At 31.6% G+C, this 17,763-nt stretch overlaps 3 protein-coding genes across 6 annotated transcripts in view; 2 read left to right on the top strand and 1 right to left on the bottom strand.

The window, feature by feature from the left end:
- LOC126739100 (uncharacterized) overlaps positions 1-17,763 on the top strand; it is a 232,541-nt gene that overhangs the window by 174,283 nt on the left and 40,495 nt on the right. Inside the window, exon 7 of one of the 2 annotated variants that reach the window (XR_007661551.1) lies at positions 16,080-16,089. The exons of the other annotated variant lie outside the window; for it this stretch is intronic. The gene's annotated coding sequence lies outside the window, so the exon portion shown is untranslated. Of the gene's footprint in view, positions 1-16,079; positions 16,090-17,763 lie in introns of those variants that run through there. 2 annotated transcript variants of the gene reach the window in all.
- On the top strand, positions 1,528-2,465 carry LOC126739104 (ubiquinone biosynthesis protein COQ4 homolog, mitochondrial). Its single transcript, XM_050444633.1, has one exon. It carries the CDS (start codon positions 1,603-1,605, stop codon positions 2,422-2,424), a length of 822 nt encoding a protein of 273 aa, XP_050300590.1. The 5' UTR covers positions 1,528-1,602; the 3' UTR covers positions 2,425-2,465.
- On the bottom strand, positions 4,350-11,479 carry LOC126739105 (nucleoside diphosphate kinase). Of its 3 annotated transcripts, none has more exons than XM_050444634.1 (4): positions 11,330-11,479; positions 7,835-7,967; positions 4,715-4,921; positions 4,350-4,656 (listed from the first exon to the last, which is right to left on the bottom strand). In XM_050444634.1, exons 1-4 carry the CDS (start codon positions 11,353-11,355, stop codon positions 4,528-4,530), a joined length of 495 nt encoding a protein of 164 aa, XP_050300591.1. In that variant the 5' UTR covers positions 11,356-11,479; the 3' UTR covers positions 4,350-4,527. The 3 variants fall into 3 exon arrangements, with proteins under 3 accessions (XP_050300591.1, XP_050300592.1, XP_050300593.1); XM_050444635.1 differs by lacking the exon at positions 11,330-11,479 and adding an exon at positions 10,806-10,957 and having other exon boundaries at positions 7,835-7,965; XM_050444636.1 differs by lacking the exon at positions 11,330-11,479 and having other exon boundaries at positions 7,835-8,066.

Here is a 17,763-nt window from a genome sequence, read left to right as displayed (position 1 = left end):
AGTGTTAGTACTGTTAAGTAGTCTGTTTTGACTTTACCTATGTATTTTTTGACTTGTGTAAAATGTATATTACTGGCATCAATAAAAATTATGATTATGATTATGAGTGATGGTTTTTTTCCGTAAAAAATAATGCTTAATGAGCACACGAAATTCACTTTGTTCCATTTTCTTCTCAAAACGAGTGATAGTCTGCTATCAACAGTTGTTAAACACAAACTAAATGACGCAGCTTGTTCAAAGTTTGACAGGGGTCAACTGACAGTTCTCTGTTGACAGGAGCAGAGTTGCCATTTCCATTAAAGGGCGGGAAATTTAAAAAGTCACGGACTTATTGACCCGCCCTGGTATGTTGAAACCTTTTTTAATGGCACAAGACCCCATCAACCACCTAGAGATCTAACCCTATTGGCACGATAGAAGGAGTTATACGTAAGTTAGACGTACTATAAAACTTCAGAAAAATTACAAGGCTGTAGGACCAGAAAATATTTACACGGAAACCATAAAAATACGTATTGTTGCAGATGATAGGGGCCTAACTTCTCACATCGTTGTTCAACTCATTATATGATACTGAGAAAATAACAACACTGACTGGCTGAGGTCGACGTTCATCGCTCTGCCAAAAGAGCACAATGCTTCTTGATGCAACGACCACCAAATGATAAGCCCGATGTCGTAACTCCTCAAGGTGTTTTTCTGCTTTGTCCACACTCTCAAATACATCAGAGGAACAGGCTAAAGAGACGCAATTTGGATTTTAGAACGCTGTGGGCACGTGCGAGGCTCTCTTCTTTCTTATACGAATGTTGATTTATTGATGTTTTATTGACTAAACTACTAAAGAAAATGCTTTCGACTAACTCTCGCGTCGCGCGTTGCTGTATTGGTATCAAACTGCAGAGATTAGGGTATTCAAAATTCAAATTCAAAAAGTAGCTGTATTGTCCCAAACAGAGTAATTGACAAAACCTTATTAAATCTAAATCAGTTAAACTTTGTAAGAGTTGTTGAAAAGTTTTCTTAAACGAAGAGGAAGGTGATTGATCATTTTTTTTACCCATGTAAATAAAACAACTTCTCACTTGCTCTGAATGTGGAATGGGCAACCGAAGGGTGTATGCAACGACAAGTTCCAAATGAACTGCCTCCTACAATTTCCTGCTGGTGCTTTTTGAATATCATAGTTATTTATAGGCACCATAGTTATATTAAGTACAGGGTATAACATCCGAAGAAACAGCGATTAGAAGAAATGTGTCCCCTCTCCTCTATAATGCAGGGATCAGCATAAGTCAGGCCAATTTGCATTAGGAGTAAAAATGCGGTCTCAAAATATATTTATTAAAAGAAATTACAAAAGAGATTCGAAAAAGAGTTACTGTAAGTGTTCAAATTAATAGCATTGATTGTTCAAATTGATCACCAGTTTTTCGCGGGCGTTGCCTGACTTACGATCCCTTTATATGTTCGAAGACAGTGTTCCCGGATCTCTCCTCCCTCCAGTCTTCTTGGTTATGTCTATATTTTAGTGGGTTATGTTTTTGATTTACCTTTTTTATAAATAGTATAACCAGCAATAAAAAAATAATAATTTAGATGATGCTAAGAAGAAATTTGATTAATAAATCTTCAACAACACTGCTGCGTAACTTAAAACTCACTGATTTAAAATGTTTATCAACTGCAATCCCTGAGGCAACTAACTCATTTCAACATGATTTCGCAGAACATCATTGCCCAACTAATTTTTGGCAAAGATCAGTCTTAACGGTGGGTTCAGCTGCTTTGTCCATAATAAATCCCCATCGTGGAGACATGATTGCCTGCTTAGGTGAAACCACTGGGGAAGGAGCACTAAAATATATGAAAAAACAAATGGAACAATCAAAGGAGGGAATTCAAATACTAAAAGAACAACCTAGAATAAATACTAAAACGGTGAACTTAAATTATTTACAAAACTTACCGCATGATACCTTGGGATATGCTTACTATAGATTCTTAGAAGTTAATCAGGTAACCCCTGACAGTCGAATGACTGTTCAATTTATCGATGATATTGAATTGGCATATGTTATCCAAAGGTATCGAGAAGTCCACGATTTGATTCACACAATATTACAAATGCCCACCAATATGTTGGGTGAGGTCACTGTTAAATGGGTCGAAGCTCTACAGTTTAAACTGCCAATGTGTATTAGTGGAGCCATTTTTGGGCCTGTGAGGCTTAAAACTAATCACAGAAATCTTTATTTGAAGCATTATTTACCTTGGGCTATTAGGACTGGGACTAATGCAGAATTTTTGTTGAATATATATTTTGAAAAAAGATGGGAACAAAAGCTGGATGATTTCTATAGAGAGGTCAATATTGAGCCCTTAGTTTTAGAAAAAAAAAGTGATAAAATGTTCAAATAAGTGAGAAATTCATTAAAAATTTAAATATGGTTACAAATAAATATGCATTTTCTATTCAATAATACACAACATTCACTTTTGCACACACACATATATACATTACAAAAATGTATAACTTGTTACGGGTTTTAACTTCACAGTTCATCTGTCTATTCAAAATCATAAATCTTTCAGGTGTCCATATTCCATGCATTTTAAGGACCAACATTTGAGATACTCAAATTTCATATTTGTTATGTTAAAACCTAATTAATAGAACTGAAATTATAAAGCTTTCCATGATTTTCTTTGTTCTACTTGATTATCAAAGAGGAAAGTTTAACATAAAAAACCAATTTTGAGCAAATTGGAGCAATTCTATATTTCATTGTGGAAATTATATGAAAATAGATTTTTAAGCTTATAGTTTTTTTTAGACTTGTAACCAACTGTCCTTGGTTGGTTAGTTTTATTTATTAATGTTTCTAGTTAGGTCTTCCTTCTCACATTATTTTATCTTTTAATAATCTTTTTCAAATTATATCATCCTTACAGTTAGTAAAAATGTAATCAAAACCCCCTGCAGAATTTCTTGTTGGTTAATTAATTAAAGTTACATAGTTATTCACTCAATCCGAAATATATTTACCTATATATCACTAAAAAATGTGCATATTTTATTATGGTCAACACATTTTCCAATAGTATGTCCATGAAGCAATATTATAATTTCTTATTGAATAACAGATTACATCCATTTATAGACAATATCTATTTTTATAATACATGGGCTTAGGACATTTATTTAATAATGTATAAAAAGCAATATTTTTGAATAATTCTGATATAAACTCTTTATGGTAGGAACAAAAATAAACTTATAAAATTTTACTTCATACAATGTTTAATAACTAGGTTAAAAATATCGAAATCATAGTAGATAGCAGACCTCATTAGATTTCAACAAAAAGTGCCCAATCTAAAGCTCTTGCTAAAAAATTTTTGCAACTTTTACTTAACTAAAGTTTACATTTTGGGTGATCAATTGTTAGTAAATCCTTTTGCAATGCGAAAAATTAACCCCTAGATTTTTTTATGCTTTTGAACAGAAATTCTCAACACGGACATTAAATGAGTTTGAAAGAACACATCCATTATCTCAAAGAGACCTATGTAACTAGGGAAAAAAATTAAAAGTCTCAGTCTCAAAATATAAGCATCATCAGACCTTATAGCTAGATGACCTCTATGAGCTAGAGGTCACCTAGCTATAAGGTCTGATGATGCTATATTAGCAAAACATGTTACCTAATTAATTAAAAAGATATTTTGAGACTGAGACTTAGAGTTTTCATTTTTTTCTCTATTAAATGAGTTTGGTTTTGACTTAAGACATTGAAGTTTTTTTATTTGAGAATAACAAAGCATAAGGTCTGTTAAAATTAGATAGGTGACTTAGTGTGAATGTTCCATATTAAAAGCTTTTAAAGAAATAACATTTTACACTTTAATCCTCAATCGATTTAATTTAAAAGTATGTTGGAGAATCACTAATATTGTTTTCAGACCACTTTTTTACACAAGACAGTATTAAAGTGAGATTTGTTCTATAAAGTAATGCCAAACAATCGATCCGTAGGAGACCCTGGACCAATTATCTCTAAAAGCTGTTGGTCCTTGCCCCTAAACTCAATAATAACATTTTTCATGAATGCTCTATTCATTCCCAGTTGCATTTCACTCTCAAATATATATTTCTTAATATTGGATCATATTGCATATTAGTTCAAACCTTCCAATACTTCAGCACTATTAAATTAAAAGCCATACACTTTTGTGCTTGTCACTTACAAATTAATATAAATAAACACCCTAATTTAAATCAAAATAATATCCAAAATATCTGGAGCCCACAAGTATAAGTAAAAACCGAATTAAAATACAGATTACAAAGGTGGTGAACGTGATTTATTATCTTGCATTTTCCTTTTAAAAAGGCACCATTTTCAAGAAAATAATAGACACAGTATTTCTGAAGTCTAAAAAAATAAAAGCAGTATAGCAATCTATAAATTAATTTCTTTTGAGACTTAAAACTGAAATATGATTTGTAATTTGTTTAATCTAATCTTCATAGACCCAGGGTTGGGAGACTGGTTGCCAGTTGACTAATTCCTTTTCATTGAACCAGAGGCTGATTTCTTTGTTAGCTGATTCTACTGCATCAGATCCATGGATAATGTTTCTGCCAACCTACAAAAAAAACCAGCTTTACATACTGCTCAAAAATTTTTAAATTGTATTTCATTACTTGGACACAGAGGTCTCCTCTGATGGTTCCTGGAGCACTGTCAGCTGGGTTGGTAGCACCCAAAAGTACACGGCCAGTTTTTACTACATTCAGACCCTCCCAGACCATGGGCACAACAGGGCCAGAAGACATGTATTTAACTAGACCGGGGAAAAATGGACGGCTGGACAGGTCTGAGTAGTGTTGTTTCAGGAGCTCTTCAGAGGCCTAAAATTTTTTCAAAACTTAAATAAGTAAACATAAAAAAAATTGCTTACCTACTACAGGCATTAAGCCCTTATTTATTTTGCATTCAGAATACTTGTTATTACATAAGTGTTTTCCATCAGGGAAATAAGGATTTATTTTTATTTATATATTTAAGTGTATGGCAGAGCCAATTTACAAAAATAATAGAATTAAAAAAATATATATATCAATATAAAACCTCAGAAGCCTAAATCACAATAAATAACCATTAACATATTAACCATAAATAACCATTAAGCTAAAAACTTTACACATAAATACACTGTACAAAGTGTAAAGAATGTACCTAATGTAAGTCTAAGATTGACAACTTTTTATCTGAATGGCAGTAAGCCACTGGAAAATGGATCCAAACAGAGGGGAGTGGTCCTTCTTTGACAGGTATTAAAAAGGAATTGCTTTGAAGATAGTAGGACAATTATATAAATCATTCAAGATCTTATAAAATGTTAAAACATCAGAACTATGCCATCTGATTTTAAGACTAGTTAGAGTTATGTTAGTTAGTTAAGACTAGTAAGGCATTTCTAGACTTCGGCAAGTTCATTATTGTTGATTGTGTATTGAGAATTAATAATTTTATTAGAATGACCAATCAAAATATGTACACACTTCTTTTCATTCAGTTCTAGACTATTGCTATTACACCACTCAGCAATACAATTTAAAGTAACTCAGCGTCAAATGATGGGAGGGGGACAGTTTAAAATCACCAGCAAAAAGACAAGGTCAATATGCAAACCCTACACATCTGAAGATACTTCAATAAAATTAGAAATATAATTATTTAACCTGATTCCAGTTAGGATAATAATTCAACCAGTCTTAACCAGATGATCATGACCAACCCTTTGAGAAGTATGTATACACACTATTCACTGGTCCAGACTTTTCAAGAGCACTGATCAAATTATACTGATAGTCAACAAGTTAGTCACTGTAGATCTACCCTAAAAAAATGATGCTCATGATCACTAAGCAATTGCCTACTGTGCCATGAAAATTGCATAAAAAACAACCTGTTTAAACAGCTTAGGAACTACAGACTGAATACACACACCTATAATTATAAACATCAGTTCTATCACCATTTTTATTAATTGGAGATTAAAAGATTACCTTCCAATAATTTTAGTTATTTTCATATTTTTTCCATTTTTATCTATTTTAAAACATGAAAATTACATTAAAAAATTACTCTTAATTATTATAAAATCAGGAAACAATGAAGAAATAACATTAAATACAAAGTATTTGTTAATAAACTAAATATTAACCTAATGTTGGAAAAAATTAAATGGGAAAAGAAAAATGAACATTGGGAAAGAGACAAGAATTCCACTGGCTAATTTGTTTGAACATATAGCAAGTTGAAGATACCTACTGTAAAAGTAATTAAGGTGACCATGAGTATAGTGTTTAGATGTATTTTAAACTCTTGTGAACATATGTGCAGAGATTTTGATTAGAGAGATATAAATGTACTTATAAAAAGTCAACATGACCTAATCAAAAAGTTTTTTTAAAACTTGCATTTTGAAAATATTGATCTTTTCTCAGAGACTGGCTTACATTAAATACTAATGAAACAAACTCTAAGTAACAGGTCTCAAATTTATTAGAATAAAAGTAAAGGATTACACATGTTTCACCCATACTAGGGATCATCAGATCCTCTGTAAAAAGAAGAGACCTGTGACTTAAGAAATTGTTTCAATACTATTTAATATGTTGCAAAGGTGAATAGCTATGACATGATTTCTAGCACAGTCAATACAGGATTTGAAATTTTGAAAAATAATGCCTATGACCATTGTTTTTGATATACAGATGGAGATATACAGGGAGTACATTAGGTGCAACCTACCTTTGTACCTGGTACAATTAATGGACTCATAGCAGAACTAACCTCATTTTTCCAATAAATAACTTTTCACACTTAATTGGTAATACAATGCAAGTATTATTGATATCTAAGTTTTATTTTGTTTTGTCTAATGTTTATTTACTCAAATACCATGATTTCCAAGCATCTGTGTTAACTGAGAGAAAAAATATACCTAGACATTGAAATGTGAAAAATAATTGTAGAGTTGAAGTAAAATACTTTGTTTGATGTTTAAATAAACTTAAATAAAAATTTAAATATACCCTTAAAAATAATTTTAAAAATTAAGGCCCTGGGAAGACATACTAGACAAGGTAGATAAGTCTAAGTATGACATGATTTCTAGTACTAATCTGAGATTTGAAATAAAATAAAAAATCCTTATAAATCAATAGTTTTTTAAATTTCTATTCATGTCAAGAGATTGCTTGTAATTATTGTACCTAGAAAATTACAAAAAATTAGAACAGCATTGCAATACAGAATTAGAACATTGATTTAGTTTATGATAGGATACATTTCAAGACCTGTACATTATATTTTTAAATATATATAAATGGTTCTACACTAGATTCTATAGAATACAAGTACATACAGTACTTGTATTCTATACTTTTGGTAATAATTGTTGTGTTTTTATACCAATGCTTCCATGATTTTGCTTGACGATACTGGTTAACCTTTACTGGTTACAAAATTCATTAGGAGGAATTTAGCAAATGATTAAGATAACAGTAACTAAATAATCCATATTCTTTCTCAGGCAAGGTCATTGCCACGCCGGTAAAACATGATATAACTAACCAAATTGGAGGTTATAACAGCAGACCTGCATGGAAGATTTTAACAATGAGATTTGACTTTGCACTTTATAGGAATCACTTAACGTTATTAACTACGCTTTGTATTAAGCTCCGTAACTACGTATTTATCGTTATACTATGACCTTCTAGTGCAATTTCGCGTTTTTTTCTAATACTTACCCACATGAACTTCATGGCGACCAATTTAAAGCCCTTCTGCTCGAATCGCTTGATGATTTTTCCAACAAGGCCCCTTTGGACACCGTCGGGCTTGACCATGATGAAAGTTCTCTCCTTGTTGGCAGCCATGGCTCTCGAAAATAATGAGAAAAATGATAACAAGGTACAAATCATACAAAGTCTCAAAAGAAAATGGACGATTTCGCAGTTCCCACGAATCGAAGAGAATGTGTGGAATCAGTAGGACTGGTTGTGCAGGATCGATCTTAATGTGGCCACGGAATAGTTTTATTATAAGAGATTGTACACGGCGCATGTACAGAAAAATCGATTGAATCAATTAGCAAAGGGGCGACATAATTTATAGGAGTTCTATAATTTTAAATAAAAACAAAAATTAAATCAAATATGCTTTATTGTTCTATAACATTTTATATTGTAAACGAAGGGGTTGGATGACAGTTTTTTATAAAGAAATGGAATATGATGTTCAAATTTTAATTCATTATCAATTTGTATACCTTGCAACTTACTTTTGATTAAAGTTTAATTTTCTGGATAAACCGGAATTGGAGTGCACTTAAAATACACGATGTTCGTTTTGGAAATATTGAAACTAAGTTTATTATACACACCAATTTTTACTTAGCGGTAAGTCACAGTTATTAATCAAAATATAATACTCCATCAAAATCTTCTGATCTCTATTATTCCATAAGATAGTCATCATCATCTGCAAGCATAACAAACTTTCCAGAAATATTTTGATCCATAATGTCATTGATATACAACAAAAATAAAATAGGCCCTAGAACTGAACCTTAAGGTGCACCAGTACTTACGATTATCTGGTTAGAGATTTTCTCATTGTACTACCCTCTACCTCGACCTCTGAAAAGAAGAATGCCTGAGCGACATATCAAAGAGTCAAAAACTATTCAAAATTTGTGTCACACCGTATGTGCTAGACAAATTTTTAGCTATATTACAATAATACGTATTAAGCGGTCAACTTAGAAACCGAATCATTCCTAACAAATTCCACACCCTTAGGCTTATTAACAGTTCGTCAAAACTCTCTCTGTCTGTCAGAAGAAGCTTCAATTCTATTATAGAAATATTGTTGGTTAGCTGCTTCTATAAGTGTACGATAATCAGATCTGTATTCATTAAAATAGCTTAGAAAAAAAATGAATATGAGATTTTCTTTTAAGGCAAAGAGATCATATTAGCAAAACCGATCGTGTATTACTAATTCGTTTTGCATTTCTAGTCCATTGATGCCCATTTGTCAATTCACTTCTGTCTAGTCTCAGGTTGATGTTATATATATCCCGATTTTCAAAAAAGTTTTGACAAGATTGATCACTATATTTTGTTGAATAAACTATATCGCTATTTTCATCCAGGCTAATTAATTTGCTTTATTTTGTACTTTAAGTTTGTGCAGTACGAGGGCTTTAGATCCTTTATCTCCTCCGTTATTTATTTTGTATAACAAGGATTTGCTTAGCTCCCTAAACTGCTATAGACACAGATTTCGCTTGATTTATTGAAGACTTGGCGTGCTCTTAACAGGCTGAGGCTTAATGCGAAGAAATGTTGAGTGATCACTTATTCAAGATCAGTGATCCCTTTTACCTTACAACTACTCTATCCACAATACCATCTAGAGCAGACTACTGATCTTAGTATTACCCTCGATTCCGAATTTACCTTCATACCACATTTTAATAGTGTTGTAATGTCAGCCATGAAGAAACTTGGGTTTATAATTAAAACATTTCAGAGCGTTACTGAAAACTCTTAGTCTAAATTGCTCTTTAGTTGCTTTGTCAGGTCAAAATTGGAATATAGCTGCATAGTGTGGAATCCAATTTGGCAGTGCCACATTGATTTGATTGAGTCTGTTTGATCAGCGCAGATTTGCTAAGTACTTATATGATATAGACTTAATGGTATATATCCTGTATGGGGTTTTTGACAAGTGCAAACTATTCTGCCGCTTTAATCTACATCTATTGCGTCTAAGAAGAAATATCTTCTTTGTTAAGTTTAGTTTCAATATTTTTGTAACCAATTTTCAAACAATTTTCTATTATTGGGCAAGTTGCCTGTTGTAAATAAGGGCTTAAATAAAAGTAAATAAATAAATATACCTTTCGCCTAATTTGATAAATAAATTAATGAAATATGGATTCCTACTTTGAAATATTATCAAATCAATTCCTTTTATGGTATTTAGGCATAATAAATTTTAGAAAAATCCACCTACAGTTAAACTTACGATTTTTTGCATGCAAAACACATAGATGATGGCTAATGGGTATGACCAGCCAATAGAATGTCATACAATCACTCATGAGCATTGGCGAGTTTTCTACTGTGAGATGGACTTATGCCAAATTTACGATAATATGTTTGATATTGTTTTTGTTTGACTTCAAAATTTGCTCACACTGCCTGGGACATTATCAGTATTGAGTTTTAGAGGTATATCGGTTCCTTCATCTCTCTGTCTCTCAATACTGTCAATACCCCAATTTAGTGACTGACAGTTAGCGCGAAGTTTGAATTATAAATATGTAATTATACTATACTTTTAGTTGAATATTATAAAAAACCACTAGTTTTTGTTCATAAACTTATATGGAAATAAATGAAGTGTAAAGAGTAAAACCAATGGGTTTCTTAATTCTTTTAAAAGATTTTAATATTACAGGTTTTCTAATATCACGCAGATATTAGGAATTAAATAAGAATAAAATAATATCACGCATTTCGTATGTAAATATAAGTTCCGGATACGTTGTAATATAAATAAAATATGTTAAAAAATACGTCAATTATTGATGTAAAGAAAAACGTAAAATTGTATTTGTTAAAGATTTCTATAAGGTGAATGTAACGATAAAAAGTTTACAAAAAGACTGCAAAATGTATGCACAATCAATTTTAAAAATTCACTTACCTAAATTTCTACTGCATAGTAATATTCCATAATTATTAATTTTATTTCCAATCTGATTTAGGACAAATACATGATGAAACTTAAAAAGCATTATATATATATAAAAGAAAAATGTATTTGTATATTCACTTCTTCTTGCAAGTTTCAATCATTAACCAAATAAACTCTAAAACTAATATTTTCAACTCAAAGTACAAAACATATAACTATAGCTGGTGAACTTTGGAAAGACTTATGATTTTCTGTAAAAAAATTTACGTATTTAATTTGTATTATCAAATTATACTCTACCCCAACCGTATGAACTTATAAGAAGTAAATAAACCATTATCTAAAACTATTATTAATATGCGCGTGTTGTTCTTTTTTTACTTACAAAACCGATAAGACAAATCATACTGCTCGATGCGGTTTATTTTAAACGTGCATGATATTATTCTTTGACGGCGTAAAAAATGATATGACACATTAAAAATTAGTTAGTATAAAATATTGTTTTTTCGCTTTTCGCCTATTACACTTACCTTCCATTTCCACAACTAGGCATCATTTCTTTTTGTTCCTTTGAGCAAGCGGGAAAATCAAAATTATCTTGGTTTTCAGATGAACTCTCGATGGTTGAAGTTGTCTGATGAAGCGTCACTGCCAGTGTCAAAGCTGTAATGTAAATTATCCTTGTTATACGGGACATTGTGACCTAAAAAAGAAACAAAAATCCTAAATAAAATAAAACGTTGGAAGAGCTAAAAACGAAAACACACAAGTTTTTTTCTCTTAAATTAAGTCAGCACTTTTGCAAACTTGGTTATTTTAAAAATAGAAAATCAAAATATATTTGCTAACTGGAGTACATTCCAAACAACTTGGTAACCCCCAGGTCAGTCTATCATCTAAGAAAGAACGCTTCAACAATCGCAAATTACAAGACTATTAAAGTCGAAATTATACCCATTTGTAATGACGTCATTTTTGTTTATCTTTGTTTAGCATATTCCAAACAGCGGCGACAACAAACTTTTGAAAAAAAATGGTGTCTGATGATTATTTATCTTTTATATACTAGGTTATGTGAAATATCCGTCACTGTCAATCAAAAATATTGGTTTGTCAACTTGTTCTTGAAAGTTATTTCGAAAAGTGTTAGATAATCCCTAAAAAAAGATATAATATGTATAATGATCAATCGCAGCTGATGATTTTAAATATATTGGCTTTTTTTCAACTGGAAAAGGAACAAGTCCGAAACGGAATTGCACTTCAAATTGAGAATGTGATACAGCGAGCCGCAGATGCAACAAAATTGAGCACAACAACGATCGCAAATATAAAGAAGAATGCGGGATAAAATCAGATCAGGATTACGCAGTCCGTCTATCTTCCAAGCAAAAGACAGCAAAAACAAAAATTACAACATATTTGAAACATAGAATTCGGGACACAATTTATTCTATGTACGCCAGAAAGAATATGTAATATTGGCAACAATAAGAGAAAAGTTCAGAAATTGAATATTTTGAGTTTTCCATTGACTCCTTAAGAAGATGGATCAATAGTATAGACTTCAAGTGGAAAAAAATAAAATAACAGAAAATGTTTGATGGACTTGCCAAATATTGTTCATAAAAGAATCATTTTTTTAAGGGAGTATATCAAAAATAGAAATGTAGGTCCGGAAGGTTTTACTCCAGTTTTCATTGACGAGACATGGATTTTTAGCAAGGGATCATTTCGTAGTAGCTGGCAAGATGACACCAAGCACACGGATTCAAGGAAAAACAGTGAAGGTAAAAATTATCTGGTTATCTTTTTAGATTTTTTCTTGAATAAAAACTATTGCCCTTGTAAGGGCCCTCTAACTTCACAATTTCATCTGTTTCATAGTTTCATATAATTTCTCTCTAAGACAATATGAGGGAATTAAACTCCATACACTACTCGTATGTGCATGGAACATTACTTATTAATTATATTAAATTTATGTTCTGAAAGAATTATTTCTAAAAGAAGAGAATTGAATTATCTTTTAAGGTCATCGTTATATCGTGGTCCACGCCGGAACCAAAGATGGCTTCATCAAGGGTGCAAATTTAATATTCAAGAGTGGATTAAAGACGGGAGATTATCATGACAATATGAACAGGAAAAACTTCGAAAACTGGTTTAAAACTCAGCTGGTTCCAAATCTTCCCCCAAAGTCATTTATAATCATGGACAATGCAAGTTACCATTCTGGTTTATTAGAAGAAATCCCGAGAAAATCGTGGACAAAGCAGAGACTGACCGAATGGTTGAAGAAAAAGAATATTGGCTTTCCAGAAAAAGCCATGAAAGATAAAATATGGAGTATTGCACGCAGAAACTGCCCTAGTGAAAAAAGTACTTCCTTGATGAATATGTTAAACCTTTAGGACACAAAATTTTGCGACTGCCACCATATCATTGCCAGTTTAATTCAATTGAAATGGTATGGTCGGAATGTAAACGAAAATATGATGAATATATTTCCAATTTTAAGGGGTCACCTTCAGAAGTTCTGATTACATGGGAAAGCGTAATAAACGAAATTTCTATAGATCATTGGCAAAAATATGTTTTTCATACAGAAAAGGTAATTGAAAAGGCTTGGGAGGCATACAAGTGTGTGATGCCTATGACATTCTGCCACTTGTGATTACGACTGACGAAGACAATATCTCTGATTTCAGTTCTGACTCTGACAATACTGACGAGATTGATTAAGCTTTTTTTGTTCTAGCACATTTTATTTTATGATCGTCGTTTAAGTATTCAATCATATCGTTGCAATTTCATTAACTTGGTAATGCAATATGCCCTGTTTTTTTTTGAGTTTTTATGTTTTATTTTTTGGAATGGTATTTTCATTTTAATGTGTTAACATATTCCTTCAAGCAGCATTTTTTTCATGAACAAGTAAATTAAATTGTCAGTATTTGAATTGCGGTCTTTTGCTTGGAAAATATATGAGCAGCGTAATCCTGATTTGATTTTATCCCATTCTTCTTTATATTTGCGATCGTTGTTGTGCCCAATTTTGTTGCATCTGCGGCTCGCTCTATCACATTCTCAATTTGAAGTGCAATTTCGTTTCGGACTTGTTGTTTATGTCCCATTATTTATGATTAATTATAATAATATTTGTTAATTGTTAAGTTTGTTAATAATACAATAAATACTACAAGATTTTTTTAAATTTTTTGGAAATGAAAGTATATACACGAATATAAAAATATAATAATATGCTGCTAAAATAAATAATTTGTTAATTCCTGAACGTATAAAAATACATAGGAGACGACTATTAATTTCTGAAGGCGATGGTAAAGTTTCTAACCTAATATTGATTAACAAAAGTATCTACGCCATACGTTTTTTCTCACCTGGATGACGTAACTACAAATGGGTATAATTTCGACTTTAAAATATTCAAGAAAAAGGTCCTGGTTACCGATATGAATAGGTTTAGCTGATAATCGGTAAGGAGAAAACATCAATTTTTTCAATTCAATCAATTTTTGGTAAAAAAATCGTTACGGGGAGATGTACCCGAAAAATTAAAAATCTCAAACTTTGGAGGTCGATATCTCGGCTTCTATGGGCACTTTGGAAAAATTCCAACGGTTTTGTAGCTCTCATATTAGCCGAGATATCGCGTTTTTAGAGCCCATTTTTGTTCTCAAAAACAAGTGGTTGGTTCTGCTCGAATCCCGTCATGACCCAGTGTTTTCATAATGGAGGTGATGGGAGCAAGCCGCTGGTACAAAGCTCAATTTCGAAAAAAATCAATTTTTGGTGTGTACCCTTAAAATATCTGTTTATTTAATTTTTTCAAAGTACAGGGTGTCCCATCTTGGGTACTTTTGCGGGGTATCTTCGTTATTTTTAATGTTAGCGTGATGCGGTTTTCGCGACAGTGTGCTACTTTTTCGTGAAAATAACGATGTCGTTAACAAAAATTCCAGAGCCCTCTTAGTTTTTAAGATATAGGCCATTTTTGAAAATTCGACATTTTGGAACTCCCCCTTCTATTTCGGTTATTCTTTAACTTATCGAATATGTAAAAAAACAGTTTTATAGATTTTTTTCCGTAGAATGCAGTGGCGTAGATTTTTTTTTTTTAATATTTACTGTTTTTGAGTTATAGGCCAAACTTATGTTTTTTTTAATGGAACACCCTGTATATATATGCACTAATAAATTTGTCTTCTTTTTACCTTTTCAAAAATATATAATGGTATGCACTTTTTTTTTAAGAAACATACAAATAAATGACAATTTTCTAAGATTAAGGAGATAAATTTATTAGTAGGCCATGACTCTTGTTGATAACAAAACAAAAGTCAACTAAATGTCAAATATTTATATTGTAAGTATTTGTTTTTTTCTTTATTCAATAAATTCTTTGAAAAATGGCAGCGTATGAAAATTACGAAAAATATGATATGTTGGTATGTTTTATACAAAGTAACGAAAATTCTGAAGAAGCTTCGGCGTTATATTTTCAAAGGTAAGTAAGCGATAATGGGTACTAAAATTTAAATTACGATTATAAGTTTGTGTTTGTTAGATATCCAGAGAGGCGACAACCCTTTATTGAGATATTTGCTCGCTTAAAAGCAAATTTAGTTGAACACGGAACCTTTGTTCGCCCGCGTCCGAAAACCTATAACAAGGGGAATAGGGAAAGAAAAGAAATAGATGTTTTGGGATATATTGAAGCAACACCTTCGTCCTCATGCAGAAAAATTGAGAAAGATATTGGTGTGTCAAAAACTAATGCTCAAAGGATCCTAAAAAAATACAAGTATCATCCGTATAAATTTAGTATTGTGCAACAGTTGCATGCTGGCGATGCTGAGCGCCGAGCACTGTTTTGCCGGTGGTATCTACAACAAATCGAAGCTAATGATTTGTTCGGCAGACTTGTTATTTGGTCAGATGAATGTTTTTTTTCAAGTGCGGGCATTTTGAATCGTCACAATACTAGGAATTGGAAAACATAAAATCAGTATTTATTGTTCGAAAGGGCACAACAGGGACGTTTTGGAGTTGGAGTGTGTTGTTTTATTTTAGGCAGAAAAATAGTTTATCGGATTTTTGAAGGAGGTCTTACAGCACTTAGATACCTAGAGATCCTTGAGGAGGTTATTCCTGAACTGCTAGAAAATATTCCGCTAGCACAATATAATGCAATTTACTTACAACAAGATGGTGCTCCTAGTCATAATTCAAGGCTAGTAAGGGAATTTCTTGAGAATAATTTTCCGCAAAGATGGATAGGTACCAATGGATCTGTAAGATGGCCCCCACGATCACCAGATCTTTCAATTTTGTATTTTTTTTTATGGGGGTATCTACAAAATGAAGTGTATAAAACACGTTATGATGGAATTGCCGAACTTCGAGAGGCAATTAATTTAGCCTTTCAAAATCTGCGAAGGAGACCAATGGTTCTATTTAATGCCATTGAAAGAATCACAAAAATGTGCCAATTTTGCATTTGAGAGAATGGTCATTATTTTGAACATTACCTTTAATTTTTTTTTTCTTTTTGTTAAATACAGTTGAGTTTTTGTTTTGTATGTTTTGTTGCTTTATGCTACAAAACAAGCTTATGTTGTAAAAATTGGAGCTATACTGTTGTAGTGTATTTTTTTTAATAATATGCTTTTGTCTCATTAGATATATTTTGATTGCATCCAATGTATTTGCAATGAATCCAATTCTTTGTTAGTGATTTGTCTAAGTTTTATCTTTGTTATTATTATTCATGGCCTACTAATAAATTTATGTCCTTAATTTTAGAAAATTGTCATTTATTTGTATGTTTCTTAAAAAAAAGTGCATACCATTATATATTTTTGAAAAGGTAAAAAGAAGACAAATTTATTAGTGCATATATATACAGGGTGTTCCATTAAAAAAACATAAGTTTGGCTTATAACTCAAAAACAGTAAATATTAAAAAATAATAATCTACGCCACTGCATTCTACGGAAAAAAATCTATAAAACTGTTTTTTTACATATTCGATAAGTTAAAGAATAACCGAAATACAAGGGGGGTCCCAAAATGTCAAATTTTCAAAAATGGCCTATATCTTAAAAACTAAGAGAGCTTTGGAATTTTTGTTAACGGCATCGTTATTTTCACGGAAAAGTAGCACACTGTGGCGAAAACCGCATCACGCTAACGTTAAAAATAACGGAGATACCCCGCAAAAGTACCCAAAATGGGACACCCTGTACATTGGTATTAATAGTATTGGGAGTTAAATCGGTTGAGTGGTGACGGGTGTTTACACGATACTTTAAAGCGATTTAAAACCGGATCATCCACTTATTTAAATCAATTTAGGTTAAATCGAATTACGATTGCTAAACTTATTATCTCTAAACCGGTTTAGCCGCTAAAGTGGTTTAATTGCCTGTATAAACTTGGTGACTGATAGCGAACATTGTTCACGTCAGTGTAGACCCGACTTAAAGATGGAGTTAAAAATGTTAGTGTCGATACTCTTCTCCTCTCTATTGAATAACAAAATGTATCAGATAGTAGACAGATACTGTTAGTTAGGCTGCCTACCGACTGAAAATGAATTGATAATAATAATAATGATTGATAATAATATGAATGAATGAATGAATTGATAATAATAATTGATAATAATGATATTTTATTGAATTTTCTTGTAATCAGTATTATGTTAATCAATTCTAATTATGCAATACGTCTTTTCAAAAACTGATTTTTTAATTTACGCTTTTTTAAGCCTCAAAAGCATATTTTCTTGAATTACGTAGTAGTACTTCTGATTAAGCAGGGAACTTGGGAGCTAAGAATGAACGTACTGATGTCGAATGGATTGCCTACCTAATATTATTGCATTCACTTATAACCACTTGCTACAACATTTCCCTTAAAATGACCTGACATATAT

Source organism: Anthonomus grandis, chromosome 8, assembly GCF_022605725.1.
Source record: "Anthonomus grandis grandis chromosome 8, icAntGran1.3, whole genome shotgun sequence".
Lineage (NCBI taxonomy): Eukaryota > Metazoa > Arthropoda > Insecta > Coleoptera > Curculionidae > Anthonomus > Anthonomus grandis.
The sequence above is the reverse complement of the archived record's forward strand: the minus strand, read 5'-3'. Positions and strand labels throughout refer to the sequence as shown.

Bases quoted from the DNA above. Each gene is read 5' to 3' on its own strand.
- LOC126739104 (XM_050444633.1), top strand. From the start codon at position 1,603: ATGATGCTAAGAAGAAATTTGATTAATAAATCTTCAACAACACTGCTG.
- LOC126739105 (XM_050444635.1), bottom strand. From the start codon at position 10,896: ATGCTTTTTAAGTTTCATCATGTATTTGTCCTAAATCAGATTGGAAAT. The intron at 7,966-10,805 runs GTAAGTGAATTT...TATTTTCGAGAG, and splicing joins ACTATGCAGTAGAAATTTAG to CCATGGCTGCCAACAAGGAG. The intron at 4,922-7,834 runs GTAAGTATTAGA...AAAAAATTTTAG, and splicing joins TCGCCATGAAGTTCATGTGG to GCCTCTGAAGAGCTCCTGAA.